We start from the raw sequence: 21,773 nt of genomic DNA, 5'->3' as shown, positions 1-21,773 counted from the left end.
GCGGGGGCGGGAATCGGGCCGCGCCGGTTGGCGGGCCCCCCCGCTCGATTCTCCGGCCCGGATGGGCCGAAGTCCCGCCGATAAATTGCCTGTCCCGCCGGCGTAAATTGAACCACCTACCTTACCGGCTGGACAAGGTGGCGCGGGCGGGCTCCGGGGTCCTGGGGGGGGGGGCGCGGGGCGATCTGGCCCCGGAGGGTGCCCCCACGGTGGCCTGGCCCGCGATCGGGGCCCACCGATCCGCGGGCGGGCCTGTGCCGTGGGGGCACTCTTTCCCTTCCGCCTCCGCAACGTTCTTCACCATGGCGGAGGCGGAAGAGACTCCCTCCACTGCGCATGCGCGGGAAACTGTCAGCGGCCGCTGATGCTCCCGCGCATGCGCCGCCCGGAGATGTCATTTCCGCGCCAGCTGGCGGGGCACCAAAGGCCTTTTCCGCCAGCTGGCAGGGCGGAAATTCCTCCGGCACCGGCCTAGCCCCTCAATGTTGGGGCTCGGTCCCCAAAGATGCGGAGCATTCCGCACCTTTGGGGCGGCGCGATGCCCGTCTGATTTGCACGTTTTGGGTGCCAGTCAGCGGACATCGCCGTTTCTGGAGCATTTCGCCCTAGAAGTGGGGATGTTTGTGGATGGCTGCACAATGTTCAGCACCATTTGCGACCCCTCAGATAATGAAGCAGTCCCTGTCCAAATGCAGCAAGACCTGGACAATATCCAGGCTTGGAGCTGACCAGTGGCAAGTTACATTCGTGCCACACAAGTGCCAGGCAATGACCATCTCCTACAAGAGAGGATCTAACCACTGCCCCTTGACATTCAATGGCATTACCATCGCTGAAACACCCGCAATCAACACCCTGGGGGTTACCATTGATCAGAAACTGAACTGGACCCAGCCACATTAATACTGTGGCTACCAGGGCAGGTCAAAGGCTAAGAATCCTACAGTGAGTAACTCACCTCCTGACACCCCAAAGTCTGTCCACCATCTACAAGGCACAAGTCAGGAGTGTGATGGAATACTCTTCACTTGCCTGGATGAGCGCAGCTCCAACAACACTCAAGAAGCTCGACACCATCCAGGAGAAAGCAGCCCCGCTTGATTGCTCCCCCTTCCACAAACATTCAAACCCTCCACCACCGTCGAACAGTGGCAGCCGTGTGTACCATCTACAAGATGCACTGCAGCAACTCACCAAGGTTCCTTAGACAGCACCTTCCAAACCCACAACCACCACCATCTAGAAGGACAAGAGCAGCAGATACCTGGGAACCCCACCACCTGGAGGTTCCCCTCCAAGTCACTCACCATCCTGACTTAGAAATATATCGGCCACTCCTTCACTGTCGCTGGGTCAAAATCCCGGAACTCCTTCCCTAACAGCACAGTGGGTGTACCTACACCTCATGGACTGCAGCGGTAATGGAAGGCAGCTCACCACCACCTTCTGAAGGGCAATAAATGCTGGCCTGACCAGCGATGCCCACATCCCGTAAATGAATTTTTTTTAAAAATTGGGAATCTGGGGCGAGATTCCCCGACCCCCCGCCGGGTCGGAGAATCACCGGGGTCTGGCGTGAATCACGCCCCCGCCGGTTGCCGAATTCTCCGGCACCGGAGATTCGACAGGGACGGGAATCGCGCCGCGCCGGTTGCCCACCCCCCCCCCAGGTGATTCCCCGGCCCGGATGGGCCGAAGTCCCGCTGCTAGAATGCCTGTCCCGCCGGCGTGGATTAAACCACCTCTCTTACCGGCGGGACAAGGCGGTGCGGGAGGGCTCCGGGGTCCTGGGGGGGGCGCGGGGCGATCTGGCCCCGGGGGGTGCCCCCACGGTGGCCTGGCCCGCAATCGGGGCCCACCGATCCGCGGGCGGGCCTGTGCCGTGGGGGCACTCTTTTCCTTCCGCCTTCGCCACGGTCTCCACCATGGCGGAGGCGGAAGAGACCCCCTCCACTGCGCATGTGCGGGGATGCCGTGAGCGGCCGCTGATGCTCCCGCGCATGCGCCGCACGGCAATGTCATTTGCGCCAGCTGGCGGGGCACCAAAGGCCTTTCCCGCCAGCTGGCGGGCGGAAATCAGTCCGGCGCGGGCCTAGCCCCTTAAGGTTAGGGCTCGGCCGCTCAAGATGCGGAGGATTCCGCAACTTTGGGGCGGCGCGATGCCGTTTTTGCGCCGGTCGGCGGACATCGTGCCGATTACGGAGAATTTCGCCCCTGCTGCAGATTCGAGCCTCAGGACTTTGCGGTGCAAAGAAACTAAACTAATCCAGAGACAATGTACGTTTGTGACCGCGCATCTCCAATCCCATCTAAGATCATTTCAAATGCGGGGGAAACAGTTAGAGAATTTTTACCAAAGGTAAATCGAAGGTGTCAGTTCACATGTGCCGGGATTCTCCGTTGCGCCAGCCGCGTGTTTCTTGGCCGCGCGTCATTTGCTGGCAGCGGGATTCTGTCTTCCTGACGATGGTCAATGGGATTTCCCGTTGTAACCACCCCACGCTGCGGGTAAACCTGCTGCCGGGAAAACTGATTCGCAACAACCCGAGAATTCCAGCCATTGACTCCTTGTGCCAGGATACCAAAGAGGCAAGTGTGATGGTCTCATTGAAGAATAAAAATCATTTTGAGGAAATTAATGGGGCATATTTAGTTACCATTTAGATTTTAAACTTGAATATTAATGTAACAATTTCTATATAAATAAAGCTGTAATTTTTGTGTTTGCAACATTTATTAAAGATTTTCATAATATTATGTGATTATTGTATAAAAGATCAGGATGAAATGATTGGTTCAGTTACTGATATACTTTGTCTACTAAATATTTCAGGATTTTTCACCCTTCCTCCTCTTTGTGTTGGGATTTAAATTAAAATCATCCATTTTTTTTCCATGCATGGTCAGATTCTTCACTAAGTCTTTGCTTAAATATCAAATGTTGCTCAGTTGTTTTGCCAAAGTCCTGCTCATTTTATGTGAATTGTATATATTTTTTTTAATTTTGCTGTATTGCATCCTGAACCTTTATGCAGCAGCCTAACAGACTCAGCTAAGCAGCGGGAAAACTGTTCTGATATGTACAATGACTGCCTGACTGTTAGCTACCTTCCCATTGAACAAAATACTTCTTCCATCACCAGACACCTCTTGATCTCCCTTTTCTGGCCTTTGTCTTTTGAAGTGTACATCGGATCTTGCAGGTGTGGGGCATGTGTGGGACATGAGAGGAGCCCTCATCGATACTCATAAGATTGTCTAACAGGCCAGAAAAGTAGCTTTGACAGCTATTGGTGTTTAAGGTATTCAGGCTAAAAATAATGTCATGGATAATAGACACAGCTTATTTTTGTTGGGAGATAGGTTTGTTCTTTAATGTGCTTGCAGCTGAAAGAACAACAAAAGAAGCATGCTGACAGATATTCCTCTGCTTCTTGATGCATAGATCTTATCATTATGGTAATCCTATTATTCTCACTGCTGTCCTTTTATCAAAGGAGAGATTTTGTCACAGCTGCACTGCTTGGACAATTGATGAGGGATGCAGTGACTGATTATTTTTTTAAAATTCATTCATGGGATATGAGCATTGCTAGCAAGGCGACCATGTATTGTCTATCCCCAATTGGTCTTGAAGGTGATGATCAGTCACAAAGAACAAGGAAAAATACAGCACAGGAACAGGCCCTTCGGCCCTCCAAGCCCGTGCCGACCATGCTGCCCGACTAAACTACAATCTTCTACACTTCCTGGGTCCGTATCCCTCTATTCCCATCCTATTCATGTATTTGTCAAGATGCCCCTTAAATGGCACTATCGTCCCTGCTTCCACCACCTCCTCCGGTAGCGAGTTCCAGGCACCCACTACCCTCTGTGTAAAAAAACTTGCCTCGTACATCTCCTCTAAACCTTGCCCCTCGCACCTTAAACCTATTACTTTTTTTGAAACTCCACAAACGTACAACTGGGTGGCTTTCTAGGACATCCCTGAGGTAAGAGGCAACCACGTTGTTGTGGGCCTGGAGTCACATGTAGGCCAGACCGGGTGAGGAGAGCAGATTTCTCTCCCTAAAGCACATTAGTGAACCAGATGGATTTTTATTACAATTCGATAGGATCAAAGAGAACAAAGATCAGTACAGCACAGGAATAGGCCCTTCGGCCCTCCAAGCCTGCACCGATCAGGTGTCCTATCTAGACAAACCACTGATATCCTTCTATACCCACCTGTTCATGTGTCTATACAGATAAGTCTTAAAGGTCACTAATGTATCTGTCTCAGCCACCTCTTTTGGCAGTGCGTTCCAGGCCACCACCACCCTCTGTGTAAAAAAACTTCCCCCGCACATCTCCATTGCTATCCCCCCTCATCTTGAATTTGTGCCCCCTTGTAATTGTCATTTCCACCCTGGGAAAAATCCTCCAACTGTTCACCCTATCTATACCCCTCATAATTTTATAAACTTCTATCAGGTCGCCCCCCAGCCTCCGTCTCTCGAGGGAGAACAATCCCAGTTTATTCAACCTCTCCTCATAGCTAGTACCCTCCATACCAGGCAACACCCTGGTAAACCTTTTCTGCACTCTCTCCAAAGCCTCCACGTCCTTCTGGTAGTGTGGTGACCAGAATTGGACACAGTATTCCAAATGTGGACTACCTAACATTCTATATAACTATAACACAATTAGTGAGCTTTTATACTCGATACCCCGTCCTCTGAAGGCAAGCATGCCGTATGTTTTCTTTACCACCATTTCCACCTGTGCTGCCACTTTTAAGGATCTGTGGACCTGCACGGCCAGATCTCTCTGTGTCTCTCTGCTCCTGATGGTTCTGCCAATTATTTTATAGCTCCAACCTGAATTGGATCTATCAAAATGCTTCACCTCGCATTTATCCGGGTTAAATTCCATCTGCCATTTCTCCACCCAATTTTTTTTTAGTTTTTAAAATATTTTTATTAAACTTTAGCAAATATTCAACAAACCCCCCCCCCCTCCCTTGCAGAAAAAAGAAAAGCATAAAACACACAGATCAACATCGTACACTTATATCGCGAATTCCCCCAATGTACAAACCCCCCTATGAAACAATAATAAACACATACCTGAAACCTCCCCCCCCGGGGTTGCTGCTGCTGCTGACCACCTCCGAACGCTCCGCTAGAAAGTCTAGGAACGGTTGCCACCGCCTGAAGAACCCTTGCACAGACCCTCGCAAGGCAAATTTCACCTTCTCCAATTTAATGAACCCTGCCACGTCGCTGATCCAGGCTTCCACGCTCGGGGGCCTCGCATCCTTCTACTGTAGCAAAATCCTCTGCCGGGCTACCAGGGACGGAAAGGCCAGAATACCGGCCTCTTTCGCCTCCTGCACTCCCGGCTCGTCCGACACCCCAAATAGTGCTAACCCCCAGCTCGGCTTAACCCGGGTGTTCACCACCTTAGACATCGTCCTCGCAATACCCCTCCAGAACCCATCCAGCGCCGGGCACGCCCAGAACATATGGGCGTGATTTACTGGGCTCCCCGAGCACCTCACACACCTGTCCTCTACGCCAAAAAACCTACTCAACCTCGCCCCTGTCATATGCGCTCTGTGAAGAACCTTAAATTGTGTCAGGCTAAGCCTGGCGCAAGAGGAGGAAGAATTAACCCTACCCAGGGTGTCCGCCCCCGTACCCTCGTCTATCTCCTCCCCAAGCTCCTCCTCCCATTTCCCCTTTAGCTCCTCCACCGAGGTCTCCTCCTCCTCCTGCATCTCCTGGTAGATCGCCGAGACCCTGCCTTCTCCAACCCACACCCCCGAGAGCACCCTATCCTGGCTCCTGAGTGCTGGAAGCAGCAGAAATTCCCTCACCTGCCATCTCATGAACGCCCTCACCTGCATGTACCTGAAGGTGTTTCCGGGGGGCAGCCCAAATTTCTCCTCCAGCGCTCCAAGGCTACCAAACGTCCCATCTATAAACAAGTCCCCCATTCTTTTAATTCCTGCCCGATGCCAGCTCAGAAACCCCCCATCCATTCTCCCCGGGACGAACCGATGGTTCTCTCGGATCGGGGACCAAACCGAGGCCTCTACCTCACCCCTGTGGCATCTCCACTGCCCCCAAATTTTCAAAGTCGCCGCCACCACCGGACACGTGGTGTACCTAGGCGGCGGGAGCGGCAGCTGTGCCATCACCAGCGCTCTCAGACTCGTGCCCACACAGGACGCCATCTCCAGCCTCTCCCACGCCGCCCCCTCCCCCTCCACTATCCACTTACGGATCATCGCCACATTGGCAGCCCAGTAGTACCCACGTAGATTGGGCAACGCTAGCCCTCCTCTGTCCCTGCTATGCTCCAGAAACATCCTTTTTACCCTTGGGGTCTTATTCGCCCATACGAATCCCATGATGCTCCTGCTGACCCGTTTAAAAAGGCCTTGGGGATCAGGATGGGGAGGCACTGAAACACAAACAGGAACCTCGGAAGGACCGTCATTTTCACCAACTGCACCCTACCCGCCAGTGAGCGTGGCAGCATATCCCACCTTTTAAAATCCTCCTCCAACTGCTCCACCAGCCAGGTCAAATTGAGCTTGTGCAGGGCCTCCCAAACTGGATCCCCAGGTACCGAACGCTCCTTTCCGCCCTCTTCAGCGGAAGCTCGTCTATCTCCCTTCCCTGATCCCCTGGGTGTATCACAAAGAGCTCACTCTTCCCTACATTAAGCTTGTATCCGGAAAAGTCCCCGAACTCCCTGAGGATCCGCATAACCTCCGGCATCCCCTCCACTGGGTCCGCCACATACAATAACAGGTCATCAGCGTACAACGATACCCGGTGTTCCTCTCCCCCCCGAACCAGTCCCCTCCAGTTCCTGGACTCCCTCAGTGCCATGGCCAAAGGCTCAATTGCCAATGCGAACAACAAGGGGGATAGGGGACAGCCCTGCCTCGTCCCCCGGTACAGCCGAAAGTATTCCGACCTCCGCCGGTTCGTGGCCACACTCGCCACCGGGGTTTCATAAAGTAGCCTAACCCAACTGATGAACCCCTCCCCGTACCCAAACCTCCTCAGCACTTCCCAAAGATACTCCCACTCCACCCTATCGAAGGCCTTCTCCGCGTCCATAGCTGCCACTACCTCCACTTCCCCCTCCATTGCAGGCATCATAATTATGTTGAGGAGCCTCCGCACGTTGGTGTTCAGCTGCCTACCCTTCACAAATCCCGTCTGGTCCTCGTGAACCACCCCCGGGACACAGTCCTCAATTCTGGTAGCCAGCACCTTCGCCAACAACTTTGCATCGCGTTGAGGAGCGAGATCGGCCTGTACGACCCACACTGTAATGGGTCCTTGTCCCGCTTCAGGATCAGTGAGATCAGCGCCCTGGACATTGTCGGGGACAGGGCCCCCCCTTCCCTCACCTCATTGAAAGTCCTCACTAGTAGTGGGCCCACCAGGTCCATGTACTTCCGGTAGAATTCCACCGAGAACCCATCCGGCCCGAGGCCTTCCCTGCCTGCATACTCCCCAGCCCCTTCAGCCCAATCGGTGCCCCTAGCCCAACCACCTGCTCCTCCTCCACCCTCGGAAACCTCAGCCAATCCAAAGTTCGGCGCATCCCCCCCTCCCCGTCGGGGGCTCAGACCTATACAGCTCCTCATAAAAGTCCCTGAATACCCCATTTATTCCCACCGCACTCCACACCATGTTCCTCCCTCTATCCCTAACACCCCCAATCTCCCTCGCTGCCTCCCGCTTCCGAAGCTGATGTGCCAACATCCGGCTCGCCTTCTCCCCATATTCGTACACCGCCCCTTGCGCTTTCCTCCACTGCACCTCTGTCTTCCTGGTAGTCAACAGGTCGAATTCGGCCTGGAGGCTTTGTCTCTCCTTGAGTAATCCCTCCTCGGGGACCTCTGCATACCTCCCATCCACCCTTAATACCTCCCCCACCAATCTCTCTCTCTCTCTCCTCTCCTTCCTCTCCTTATGGGCCCTAGCGGAGATTAGCTCTCCCCTGACCACCGCCTTCAGCGCCTCCCAGACCACCTGCACCTCCCCATTGTCGTTAGCCTCTAAATATCTTTCAATGCACCACCTCCACATCCGCCAACAGTCCCACATCGAGGCGCCACAGCGGGCGCTGGTCCGTCTCCTCCCAACTCCAGCTCCACCTAATGCGGGGCATGATCTCAGATAGCGATGGCCGAATATTCTGTTCCCTCCACCCTCGGGATTAGTGCCCTACTCATAACGAAGAAAACTATCCAGCAGTAGGCTTTATGGACGTGGGAAAAAAAGGAAAATTCCCTAGCCCCCGGCCAGGTAAACCTCCATGGGTCCACTCCCCCCATCTGGTCCGTAAACCCCCTCAGCACCTTGGCCGCCGCCGGCGTCTTACCCGTCCTGGACCTGGATAGGTCCAATGCTGGATCCAGTACCGTGTTAAACTCCCCCCCCATTATCGAGCTCCCTGCCTCCAGGTCCGGAATCCGACCCAACATGCACCTCATGAATCCGGCATTGTCCCAATTCGGGGCGTATACATTCACCAATACCACCCGCACCCCCTGCAGCTTTATAGATTTTTTCATAGAATTTACAGTGCAGAAGGAGGCCATTCAGCCCATCGGGTATGCACCGGCTCTTGGAAAGAGCACCCTACCGAAGCCCACACCTCCACCCTATCCCCATAACCCCTTAACCCAGTAACCACACCCAACACTAAGGGCAATTTTGGACACTAAGGACAATTTAACATGGCCAATCCACCTAACCTGCACATCTTTGGACTGTGGGAGGAAACCGGAGCACCCGGAGGAAACCCACGCACACACGGGGAGGACGTGCAGGCTCCGCACAGACAGTGACCCAAGCCAGAATCGAACCTGGGACCCTGGAGCTGTGAAGCAATTGTGCTATCCACTATGCTACCGTGCTGCCCTAGATTACCACTCACCATCACGTTCCGACCTCCATTGTCTGTCACGATGTTCAGCGTCACAAACGACACCCGCTTCCCCACCAAGATCGCCACCCCTCGAATCTTCGCGTCCAACTCCGAGTGGAAAACCTGCCCCACCCACCCCTTTCTCAGCCTAACCTGATCTGCCACCCTCAAATGCGTCTCCTGGAGCATAACCACATCTGCCTTCAGTCCCTTCAGGTGCGCGAACATACGGGCCCTCTTGACCGGCCCGTTCAGGCCTCTCACATTCCAAGTTATCAGCCGGATCAGGGGGCTTCCCGCCCTCCCCCCTGCCGACTAGCCATCTCCCTTTCTAGGCCAGCCAGATGCCCGCGCCTCCCGCGCCCTCCATTCCCCCAGGCGACGGACCCCCGCCCCGACTCTCTCCGAACTCCAGCTCCCCTTTGGCCAATGCAGCAGCAACCCAGCCCCCCCCCCCCCACCCCCCAGCTAGGTCCCCCCCAGTTGTATTGCTCCCCCATGGCACTCCCGTAAGTCAGCTGACTTCTCTGCCCAATTTTGCAGCCTATCGATATCCTGCTGTGTTCTCTGACAATCATCATCACTATGTGCAACTCCTGCAATCTTAGTATCATTCGCAAACTTGCTAATCAGACCAGTTACGTTTTCTTCCAAGCCACTTATATATATTACAAACAGCAGAGGTCCCAGTATCGATCCCTGCAGAACACCACTAGTTACAGACCTCCATTTGGAAAAACACCCTTCCACTGTTACCTTCTGTTTTCTATGGCCAAGCCAGTACTGAATCCAGCCAGCTAGTTCACCCCTGACCCCGTGTGATTTAATCTTTTGCACCAGCCTACATGAGGGACCTTGTCAAATGCTTTACTAAAGTCCATGTAGACAACATCCACAGCCCTTCCCTCGTCAATCATTTTTGTCACCTCTTCAAAAAACTCAATTAAATTAGTGAGACATGACCTCCCTCGTACAAAACCATTTTGTCTGTCGCTAATAAGACCATTCAATTCCAAATGTGCATAGATCCTTTCTCTGAGAATCTTTTCCAACAATTTCACTATCCCTGATGTCAAGCTCACTGGCCTATAATTACCCCGGTTACCCTTGCTACCCTTCTTAAACAACGGGACAACATTGGCTATCCTCCAATCCTCTGGGATCTCACCTGTGGCCCACGAGGGCACAAAGATTTCTGTTAGAGGCCCAGTGATTTCATCTCTTGTCTCCCTGAGTAATCTGGGATAGATGCCATCTGGCCCTGGAGATTTGTCGACCTTAATGCTTCTTAACACACCTAACACTTCCTCCCTTGTAATAATGACCTGTTCTAAAGTTTTTACATATCAATCTGGGACACCACCAATCAATGTGTCCCCCCTCCCCTGTGAATACCGATGCAAAACACTCATTAAAGATCTCGCCTCCTTCCGTTCGTTCATCCAAACTTTCCCTCCTTTGTCCTTGAGTGGACCAACTCTTTCTCTAGCTACCCTCTTGTTCCTAATATACATATAAAATGCCATGGGATTCTCCTTAATCCTGTCTGCCAAGGACATTTTGTGACCTCTTTTTGCCCTCCTAACTCCCGGCTTGAGCTCTTTTCTACTTTCCTTGTCTTCTTCAAGTGCTTCATCTGTTTTTAGTTGCCTGTACCTCATGTATGCATCCTTTTTCTTTTTGACTAGTTACATGATCTCAATTACTGATCCTAGATTTTTATCCCAGATTTATTCAATCAACGGAATTTTAATTCCCCAGCTGTAATATGATGGAATTTGAACCCATTTCTTGAAGATTGTTAGTGCTAGTCTCTGGATAGTTATTCCGATAACATAACCACTATCCTAGTGTATCATTTCCCAACCATAGAGTCAAAGTTGTGAAATCATAGCTTTCTCATTGTCCCTCCAAGTACTAACACAGTTCAGTGTTTGACAGGAAACCCACAAGACAATTTGGAATATTTTTGAATCCTGTTCATTTTTTGTCCTTGTTGCAATGATCTTCACAGCAGGCTTGCCTGCACTTAAACTGAGGAGCACTAGAGATGACCTGACAGCTAGCTATCATCACTCTCCTGCCTTGTATATTGACCTGCTGCCACAGGCCCATCACCCAAGGGGTGATGTTGCACCGATCCTTGGAGAGTTGAACAGGGTAGTCAGGTTGGTGGTTGACAAGGTTTATAACAAAGGCGGCCGGTTTTAGCTCAGTTGGCTAGACAGCTGGTTTGCGATGGTGAGTGAGGCCAGCAGTGCATACTGGCTGAGGTTATTCATGAAGGCCCCACCTTATCAACCCTGCTCCTCGTCTGAGGTGTGGTGACCCTCAGGTTAAATCACTACCAGTTAGCTCTCCCCCTCAAAGGGGAAAGCAGCCTATGATCATCTGGGACTATGGCGACTTTACCTTTTTTAAACTTTATATTTGCAACACCTGCAGATTCTCACTTGAACCTCGCGAAAGAGGTTTCTGCCTCTGCCACAACACTGAAATAGCCCTTATCACAGTCACATCCGGTGATAACAGTAGACAACCCCACTTCATCCTTTGGACTTGCCTGCCATCATTGGCAGTGTTATATGACCTTGCGTAATATATATATTACTCTTTTGAACCAGCCGAGTTGTAGAAATGAGCAGTAGTCTTCTTGTAAAGATAAACTAATTTATTGAGCAATATAAATTATATTTGTGAGTTCTTTTTACTTAATACTCAACCAGTACAATAAAGAAACAATTGTAGATATAACTAATTTGATTATACAATACAATGCTTTGATAACTTAGAACTTCTCTCTAGCTTTCTTATGTCTGTTCTCTCTCTACTCCTGCTACACACTCACCACAGAAAGAGCGGGAAAGCTATTAATATAGGTCCTGACAGTGAGACATCTAAGTGTTCAATTGCCTGTACTGTCATTCCATATATTGATCATGTATATTGATATACAGAGATCACTACAGGCAGGATTAACAACACAAACCTCCCCCAATCTCTCCATTCTGACATCCAGCTGCATTAACTTATTTCTGTTCTTATCTCCACAAAATCACCTCTGATTTCCCTCAAGAATCTATCCTAGTGCCCCTCCGCCCCGCCTTACTATCTCTTATCCACATGATTCGGCTCGGCAACAAGATTAGATTCCACATATACACTGACAAAACTCAGCTCCACTTCATCAAATCTTACTTTGCCTCTGAATCATTATGCTGTTTGTCCAACATTCAGTATTGGATGAGCATGAATGTCATCCAATTAAATATTGCAAAAACTGTGAAATCATTATATTTGGTCTTTGTTACAACTCCGTTTCCGGTAGCAACTGACCCTCTGCCAGTTATTTGAGGCTGAATCAGACTTTGCACATTAGATCACTAATGGGATCGAAGCTATGAAATTGGGAGTAATTGTTGATCAGTTTATTTTTTCATTGATGTTAATCAGCTCATCAACTGACCTCAGCAGGAGAATTCCTAAAGATAATTACCTCAGGCCAGGCGCGTTACAAGCAATAATTCTGGGGTTAAAATGAAATTGAAGGTCAATATTTCTTCCTTCAATGTCGCTCATACTTTTCACAAGATGACCTGATACACAGCTGCACCGGGGAGGGGGTGGCGTAGTGGTATTGTCACTGAACGAGTGAACCACTGCAGATGGTGAAATTTGAATTCAATAAAAATCTGGAATAAAAAATCTAATGATGACCGTGATACCATTGTCGATTGTCGTAAAAACCCATCTGGTTCTCTAATGTCCTTTCGGGAAGGAAATCTGCCGTCCTTACCCGGTCTGGCCTACAGGTGACTCCAGATCCATAGCAATATGATTGGCTCTTAACTGCCCCCTCAAGGACAATTAGGGATGGGCAATAAATGCTGGCACAGTCTGCGACGCCCACATCCCATAGACGAATGAAAAAAATATATAATTTAAGTAGTTTTTCCATCATTTAATCCAAAAGTATTTGGCTTGAGTGGGGGCCAGATGTTCTGGTGTCTGCGAGACCGGATGTACTTCCAAGATGCACTTTGGGGTCCAGCGGAAGACCTGCCGCACTGATTTTGTGGGAATTGCTTGGTAAGTTTAAAATTCCGGTGGGCAATTCTCCTGTCTCCAAGACCCTCCAAAAAAGTCTCTGACCCTGAATTAAAGTCACCCAAGAAACATTGGACAGGGAAATACCAGGTAACTATATAACTGACACCACCCCCCCCCACGACAACCCATATTCCCCCAATGTCCAGATCTCACCACCCAACTCGTCCCCGACTTGACCTGACTAGCACTGACCTGAGAACAATCTCTCCCAATCTGACCCGATTACCCCCCTGACCCATCTGCCCACTCAACCACCATACCCACTTCACCCACCTGCCACACTAATCACCCATTTACTTCAAGCACGTACCTACTTACACACCGACACACTCGCCCATTCACTCAGACGCTGAGCTGCATTCTACGTGCCTCTTGTTGAGTGTGTTTTGGGGGGGGGGGGTAGCAGCACATAAAATGGTCTGGCTGCCCACCCCACCACCTTCCAACACCCCCCCCCCCATTATAGGGGATGTGAGCAGGTGCCCAAATCTTAAGCCTGCCCATCATATCTGAATAGGTCATGAAGGTTCAATTTCTCCAGCTCCTCCAAGACCGAGTTAGGGAACTGGAGCTGGAGTTGGAAGAACTTCGGATCATTCGGGAGGCAGAAGGGGTCATAGATAGCAGCTTGAGGGAATTAGTTACACCAAAGATTGGAGATAGGTGGGTAACTGTAAGAGGGACTGGGAAAAAGCAGTCAGTGCAGGGATCCCCTGCGGTCGTTCCCCTGAGAAACAAGTATACCGCTTTGGATACTTGTGGGGGGGGGGACTTACCAGGGGTAAGCCATGGGGTACAGGCCTCTGGCACGGAGTCTGTCCCTGTTGCTCAGAAGGGAAGGGGGGAGAGGAGCAGAGCATTAGTAATTGGGGACTCTATAGTCAGGGGCACAGATAGGAGATTTTGTGGGAACGTGAGAGACTCACGTTTGGTATGTTGCCTCCCAGGTGCAAGGGTACGTGATGTCTCGGATCGTGTTTTCCGGGTCCTTAGGGGGAGGGGGAGCAGCCCCAAGTCGTGGTCCACATTGGCACTAACGACATAGGTAGGAAAGGGGACAAGGATGTCAGGCAGGCTTTCAGGGAGCTAGGATGGAAGCTCAGAACTAGAACAAACAGAGTTGTTATCTCTGGGTTGTTGCCCGTGCCACGTGATAGTGAGATGAGGAATAGGGAGAGAGAGCATTTAAACACGTGGCTACAGGGATGGTGCAGGCGGGAGGGATTCAGATTTCTGGATAACTGGGGCTCTTTCTGGGGAAGGTGGGACCTCTACAGACAGGATGGTCTACATCTGAACCTGAGGGGCACAAATATCCTGGGGGGGAGATTTGTTAGTGCTCTTTGGGGGGGTTTAAACTAATGCAGCAGGGGCATGGGAACCTGGATTGTAGTTTTAGGGTAAGGGAGAATGAGAGTATAGAGGTCAGGAGCACAGATTTGACGTCGCAGGAGGGGGCCAGTGTTCAGGTAGGTGGTTTGAAGTGTGTCTACTTCAATGCCAGGAGTATACGAAACAAGGTAGGGGAACTGGCAGCATGGGTTGGTACCTGGGACTTCGATGTTGTGGCCATTTCGGAGACATGGATAGAGCAGGGACAGGAATGGATGTTGCAGGTTCCGGGGTTTAGGTGTTTTAGTAAGCTCAGAGAAGGAGGCAAAAGAGGGGGAGGTGTGGCGCTGCTAGTCAAGAGCAGTATTACGGTGGCGGAGAGGATGCTAGATGGGGACTCTTCTTCCGAGGTAGTATGGGCTGAAGTTAGAAACAGGAAAGGAGAGGTCACCCTGTTGGGAGTTTTTTATAGGCCTCCTAATAGTTCTAGGGATGTAGAGGAAAGGATGGCGAAGATGATTCTGGATATGAGCAAAAGTAACAGGGTAGTTATTATGGGAGACTTTAACTTTCCAAATATTGACTGGAAAAGATATAGTTCGAGTACAATAGATGGGTCGTTTTTTGTACAGTATGTGCAGGAGGGTTTCCTGAAACAATATGTTGACAGGCCAACAAGAGGCGAGGCCACGTTGGATTTGGTTTTGGGTAATGAACCAGGCCAGGTGTTGGATTTGGAGGTAGGAGAGCACTTTGGGGACAGTGACCACAATTCGGTGACGTTTACGTTAATGATGGAAAGGGATAAGTATACACCGCAGGGCAAGAGTTATAGCTGGGGGAAGGGCAATTATGATGCCATTAGACGTGATTTGGGGGGGATAAGGTGGAGAAGTAGGCTGCAAGTGTTGGGCACACTGGATAAGTGGGGCTTGTTCAAGGATCAGCTACTGCGTGTTCTTGATAAGTATGTACCGGTCAGACAGGGAGGAAGGCGTCGAGCGAGGGAACCGTGGTTTACCAAGGAAGTGGAATCTCTTGTTAAGAGGAAGAAGGAGGCCTATGTGAAGATGAAGTGTGAAGTTTCGGTTGGGGCGATGGATAGTTACAAGGTAGCGAGGAAGGATCTAAAGAGAGAGCTAAGACGAGCAAGGAGGGGACATGAGAAGTATTTGGCAGGAAGGATCAAGGAAAACCCAAAAGCTTTCTATAGGTATGTCAGGAATAAGCGAATGACTAGGGAAAGAGTAGGACCAGTCAAGGACAGGGATGGGAAATTGTGTGTGGAGTCTGAAGAGATAGGCGAGATACTAAATGAATATTTTTCGTCAGTATTCACTCAGGAAAAAGATAATGTTGTGGAGGAGAATGCTGAGCCCCAGGCTAATAGAATAGATGGCATTGAGGTACGTAGGGAAGAGGTGTTGGCAATTCTGGACAGGCTGAAAATAGATAAGTCCCCGGGACCTGATGGGATTTATCCTAGGATTCTCTGGGAGGCCAGGGAAGAGATTGCTGGACCTTTGGCTTTGATTTTTATGTCATCATTGGCTACAGGAATAGTGCCAGAGGACTGGAGGACAGCAAATGTGGTCCCTTTGTTCAAAAAGGGGAGCAGAGACAACCCCGGCAACTATAGACCGGTGAGCCTCACGTCTGTAGTGGGTAAAGTCTTGGAGGGGATTATAAGAGACAAGATTTATAATCATCTAGATAGGAATAATATGATCAGGGATAGTCAGCATGGCTTTGTGAAGGGTAGGTCATGCCTCACAAACCTTATTGAGTTCTTTGAGAAGGTGACTGAACAGGTACACGAGGGTAGAGCGGTTGATGTGGTGTATATGGATTTCAGCAAAGCGTTTGATAAGGTTCCCCACGGTAGGCTATTGCAAAAAATACGGAGGCTGGGGATTGAGGGTGATTTAGAGATGTGGATCAGAAATTGGCTAGCTGAAAGAAGACAGAGGGTGGTGGTTGATGGGAAATGTTCAGAATGGAGTACAGTCACAAGTGGAGTACCACAAGGATCTGTTCTGGGGCCGTTGCTGTTTGTCATTTTTATCAATGACCTAGAGGAAGGCGCAGAAGGGTGGGTGAGTAAATTTGCAGACGATACTAAAGTCGGTGGTGTTGTCGATAGTGTGGAAGGATGTAGCAGGTTACAGAGGGATATGGATAAGCTGCAGAGCTGGGCTGAGAGGTGGCAAATGGAGTTTAATGTAGAGAAGTGTGAGGTGATTCACTTTGGAAGGAATAACAGGAATGCGGACTATTTGGCTAATGGTAAAGTTCTTGAAAGTGTGGATGAGCAGAGGGATCTAGGTGTCCATGTACATAAATCCCTGAAAGTTGCCACCCAGGTTGATAGAGTTGTGAAGAAGGCCTATGGAGTGTTGGCCTTTATTGGTAGAGGGATTGAGTTCCGGAGTCGGGAGGTCATGTTGCAGCTGTACAGAACTCTGGTACGGCCGCATTTGGAGTATTGCGTACAGTTCTGGTCACCGCATTATAGGAAGGACGTGGAGGCTTTGGAGCGGGTGCAGAGGAGATTTACCAGGATGTTGCCTGGTATGGAGGGAAAATCTTATGAGGAAAGGCTGATGGACTTGAGGTTGTTTTCGTTGGAAAGAAGAAGGTTAAGAGGAGACTTAATAGAGGCATACAAAATGATCAGGGGGTTGGATAGGGTGGACAGTGAGAGCCTTCTCCCGCGGATGGATATGGCTGGCACGAGGGGACATAACTTTAAACTGAGGGGTAATAGATATAGGACAGAGGTCAGAGGTAGGTTCTTTACGCAAAGAGTAGTGAGGCCGTGGAATGCCCTACCTGCTACAGTAGTGAACTCGCCAACATTGAGGGCATTTAAAAGTTTATTGGCTAAACATATGGATGATAATGGCATAGTGTAGGTTAGATGGCTTTTGTTTCGGTGCAACATCGTGGGCCGAAGAGCCTGTACTGCTCTGTATTGTTCTATGTTCTATGTTCTAATTAGGCTTGTATCCGGCGTATTGACCCCGATAATACACTGCCCATACCATAAAACATTTGGCATGGGCTGGTGGGCAAGAACGGGCAGCCCGATTTAACAAAAAATTGAGTCTTGAAACGGCGGGAAGGAAGGTTTGATCTATGAGGGATGCCCTTTTCAGATTGGGGGGGGCAGTACCCCTACGATGGACCCCCCCAACCCCCCACCTTTCTATCTAAGCTCCCGCAGCCTTAAACCCAATCCCTCAGCAACCAGCCGCTTCTCTGAGCAGCCGGATCCTTCCCTTCCCAACACCCCTGACGTAGACGTTCTTCATCATCATATCTCGCTGTGCTGGTAGCAGCCACTCAAACCCTCTCGTTGCGTCCGGCCAATGCAGCTCCAGAAGGCAGAACCTTCTCTCCAATGAGGGGCGCATGTGCTACTTGGCCCCGCTGTAGTCCACCCAAAATGCGATATGGGCTGCGGGGTGGGCTAGCATGGCGCAGGACAGCTCAACACTGATTGTGCTGCTGGAGAGAAGCAGGGGGGCACAGGCCATCCAGCTGCCACTGCCCCCACCCACATATGATTTGGCCCTAATGCACTGAGAAGCTTGAGGACCTTTAAACACTTCCCAGAATACTTCTGGTGCAGTGCAAATGGTGATGCACCATCAATGACCACACGATGAATGGTGAACTATTGTGGCTTTATTGTGCTGGATGTAAAGCCTCCTGCAGCTGGACCCGAGAATGGGGGCAGTGCAGGAGAGCATACACCTTTATACAGAGCCTGCTGGGCGGAGCCAGCAGGCCGGGATTTACCGTAATAATTGGAGTACAATGGCAGTGTACCATAATACATGTAATGTATGTTCAGTGGTTTACCACAAATGGGATGTGTCTGAGGGAGATCTTCTGCATTGTGGATCAGAACTTGGAGTTTTTTTCAACATGGGCTGTTGGTTTTCTGTCTGATCAGTTTTGTACACAAGAATTCAGACTCTGATCGGGCCTTTGGGGCCAATATTGGCCTCTTGCTCAGTATAGACAGTACAATACAAAGGAATTAGTCTGGACAATATATCAAAATGTGTAATGGGAATAACAGATCAGATTGTTGCCAGCGGTTAAAAGGCTGCAATAATTTATTTCTTCAATTGTGCATTCCATTTCCACTCCCAAGAATTCCTCTGTCTCCTCAGTGTCCATCAGTTTTTCTTGTCAGAGCCATTTATTCTTAAGAATCTTGTAAGATCTAATAGAAAGTGAAGACGTGAGTTAACTGTTATGGGGTACCACCAGCCTCCACATTGCTGAATATACACAGTGATGTTCCAGAAAAGCCATTGCAGTCTGTGTGTTTGAAGATAGGGCACCAATGTACACACAAAGAATGTTTAGATCTTTTCCACTGACATCAATTACTCATCCCCTCAGGTTCAGTTGCGGTTTCGAATTAAGATTCCTGAACCAGGCCAATATGTTCTTGTCATTGAATATGCCAATGAAGACGAAAGACTGCACACGCTCAATGTGAATCTACACAATCCTTTTGGAGCAGCTATGCGAGGGAAATTGAATCTGTACAGCTGCAAATACAGGTATGGTTAGATACAGTGGGATGGACTGAGGTAACATAGTGATAACCTCACTCCTAGTTGGTGTGGTGACATGCAACAGGTCCGGCATTGGCAATATAAAGATTAATCTCTGCTAGTTAGTGTGTTTAAAGCACGACATGACAGGGCGGTGCAGTGGTTAGCACTGCAGCCTCACAGCGCCAGGGTCCCAGGTTCGATTCCCCGCTGGGTCACAGACTGCACTGTCTGTGCTGAACCTGCACGTTCTCCCCGTGTGTGCGTGGGTTTCCTCCGGGTGCTCCGGTTTCCTCCCACAGTCCAAAGATGTGCAGGTTAGGTGGAATGACCATGAAAAACTGCCCCTTCGTATCCAGGGATGTACAGGTTGGGGAGCAGAGTGGGCGGGGGAGTGGGCCTGGGTAGAGTGCTCTATCAGAGGGCTAGTGCAGACTCAATGGCCCCAATGGCCTCCTTCTGCATTGTAGGGATTCTATGATTCTCTTTGACTTAACCCAACAATATAGTCAGAAAACCTGCGGCGGGGGGTCGGAGAATCGCCGGGGGCTGGCATGACATCTCCGGCACCGGATATTTGGCGGGGGCGGGAATCGCGCCGCGGAAGTTGGCGGGCCACCCCCTGCGATTCTCCGGCCCGGATGGGCCGAAGTCCCGCTGCTAGAATGCCTGTTCCGCCGGCGTAGATGAAACCACCTCTCTTACCGGCGGGACAAGGCGGCGCGGGCGGGCTCCGGGGTCCTGGGGGGGGCGCGGGACGATCTGGCCCCGGTGGGTGCCCCCACGGTGGCCTGGCCCGCAATCGGGGCCCACTGATCCGCGGGCGGGCCTGTGCCGTGGGGGCACTCTTTTCCTTCCGCCTTCGCCACGGTCTCCACCATGGCGGAGGCGGAAGAGATTCCCTCCACTGCGCATGAGCGGGGATGCCGTGAGTGGCTGCTAACGCTCCCGCGCATGCGCCGCCCGGAGATGTCATTTCCGCGCCAGCTGGCGGGGCACCAAAGGCCTTTTCAGCCAGCTGGCGGATCGGAAATTCGTCCGGCGCCGGCCTAGCCCCTTAAGGTTGGGGCTCGGCCCCCCAAGATGCTGAGCATTCCGCATCTTTGGGGCGGCGCGATGCCCGACTGATTTGCGCCGTTTTGGGCGCCGGTCGGCAGACATCGCGCCGATACCGGAGAATTTTGCCCCTGTGGTGATAAAGTTAGTGTGGCTAAACCCAGAAGAAATGATCCGGGGAATACAGTGATAAACAAAAGCAAAATACAGCAGATGCTGGAAATCTGAAATAAATACAGACAATTCTGGAAATATTCAGCAGAGCAGGCAAAGTCTGCGCAGAGAGAAACACGTGCAGTGATAAATCTGTTAGTGCATCATCAACAATGCAAAATACGATCAGGAATTTCAGTGGCATATTGCAATAAAATTACTGCAAACAATGAAACAGAGAAAATAGGAGGAGGCCCTTCGAGCTTGCTCTGTCATTCGTTATGATCATGGCTGATCATCCAAACGTCTTCACCCCAAGTGCCATATCTAACTGAAAATACAGCCTTTTGGCCTCACCTGCTTTCTATGGTAGCGTGGACAGGACTGCAGAATCACATAAATATTTGAAATTGTTTCATGCATGAAGGATGTAATTCTGCTCTTGTAAATTTGCTGCAGTTTCCTTTGTCGGAGTGTTGCAATTGATCCACGGAATCGCGTTGCAGTTTTTGATCTGCCTTCTAATGTTGACCTCCTTCTACAGGGACTATCAGTCAGTTTTTTACTGGTAAGTACGTCATTCATTGTGATGTGTGTACCACAGATATAAACCATGTATTTGTTCAAGATTCTACATTTGAAGAAAGCTGCATTTGTCAAGTTTATTATTTTTCTCGATAAAGATGTATTTTCCACACCTATGCTCATGATAAGCAGTCACTGCGGTTAGAACGCATTGGCTAACACCACACGTCATATGTTGGTAATAGCGAGGTACTCACAGAAAATTGACTCCTGACAAACAATTAATTATTTTACAAAAACAATCCCCAGATAATAATTATCCAGCACAATGGGCGCGATTCTCCACTCCCACGCCGGTTGGGAGAATCGCCTGGGCCGCCAAGATTTCCGGGGACGCCGGTCCAACGCCCTCCCGCGATTCTCCCAAGTGGCGGGAACGGCCCGGTCGGGTTTCGCAGGCCGGAGAATCGCCGGAGTCACCCAAAATGGCGATTCTCCGGCACCCCCGCTATTCTGAGGCCCGGATGGGCCGAGCGGCCAGGCCAAAACGGCGGGTTCCCCCCCGGCGCCGTCCACACCTGCTGGTCGCTGCAGTTGTGGCCGGTGCGTGAACGCTGGGGGGGCGGCCTGTGGGGGGGCGAGGGGGGACCCTGCACCGGGCTTCACCTGGAATGTGGGATGGCCCGTGATCGGTGCCCACCGATCATCGTGCCGTCCTCTCTGAAGGAGGACCTCCTTCCTTCCGCGGCCCCGCAAGATCCGTCCCCCATCTTCTTGCGGGGCGGACTTAGTGAGGACGGCAACCACGCATGCGCGGATGACGCTCGTTATGTGGCGCCGGCCGCGTCATCCATGCGGCGCCGCCTTTACGTGGGCGACAAGGCCTGGCGCATGTAGATGACGCGGCCCCGATCCTGGCCCATTGTCAGGGCCTGAATCGGTCGGGACCAGGGCCGTTCCGCGCCGTTGTGAACCTCGACGGCGTTCACGATGGCGCGGCCACTTCGGCGTGGGAGTGGAGAATCCCGCCCAATGTCTGTAAAGAGCCACCTTCGAATTATTTGTTGATTAATCAGA

The 21,773-nt window shown here is 50.9% G+C and overlaps 1 protein-coding gene across 3 annotated transcripts in view; it reads left to right on the top strand.

Moving 5' to 3' along the window:
• lama3 (laminin, alpha 3) overlaps positions 1–21,773 on the top strand; it is an 858,151-nt gene that overhangs the window by 567,050 nt on the left and 269,328 nt on the right. For all 3 annotated transcript variants that reach the window (XM_072468523.1, XM_072468524.1, XM_072468522.1), the window contains exons 26-27: positions 18,805–18,968; positions 20,631–20,739. In XM_072468523.1, coding sequence (XP_072324624.1) covers positions 18,805–18,968; positions 20,631–20,739 — 273 coding nt within the window. The remainder of the gene's footprint in view (positions 1–18,804; positions 18,969–20,630; positions 20,740–21,773) is intronic.

The sequence above is a fragment of the Scyliorhinus torazame genome, chromosome 11 (genome assembly GCF_047496885.1).
Source record: "Scyliorhinus torazame isolate Kashiwa2021f chromosome 11, sScyTor2.1, whole genome shotgun sequence".
Lineage (NCBI taxonomy): Eukaryota > Metazoa > Chordata > Chondrichthyes > Carcharhiniformes > Scyliorhinidae > Scyliorhinus > Scyliorhinus torazame.
Note: the sequence above shows the minus strand (reverse complement) of the source record. Positions and strands in the feature narration are given on the sequence as shown.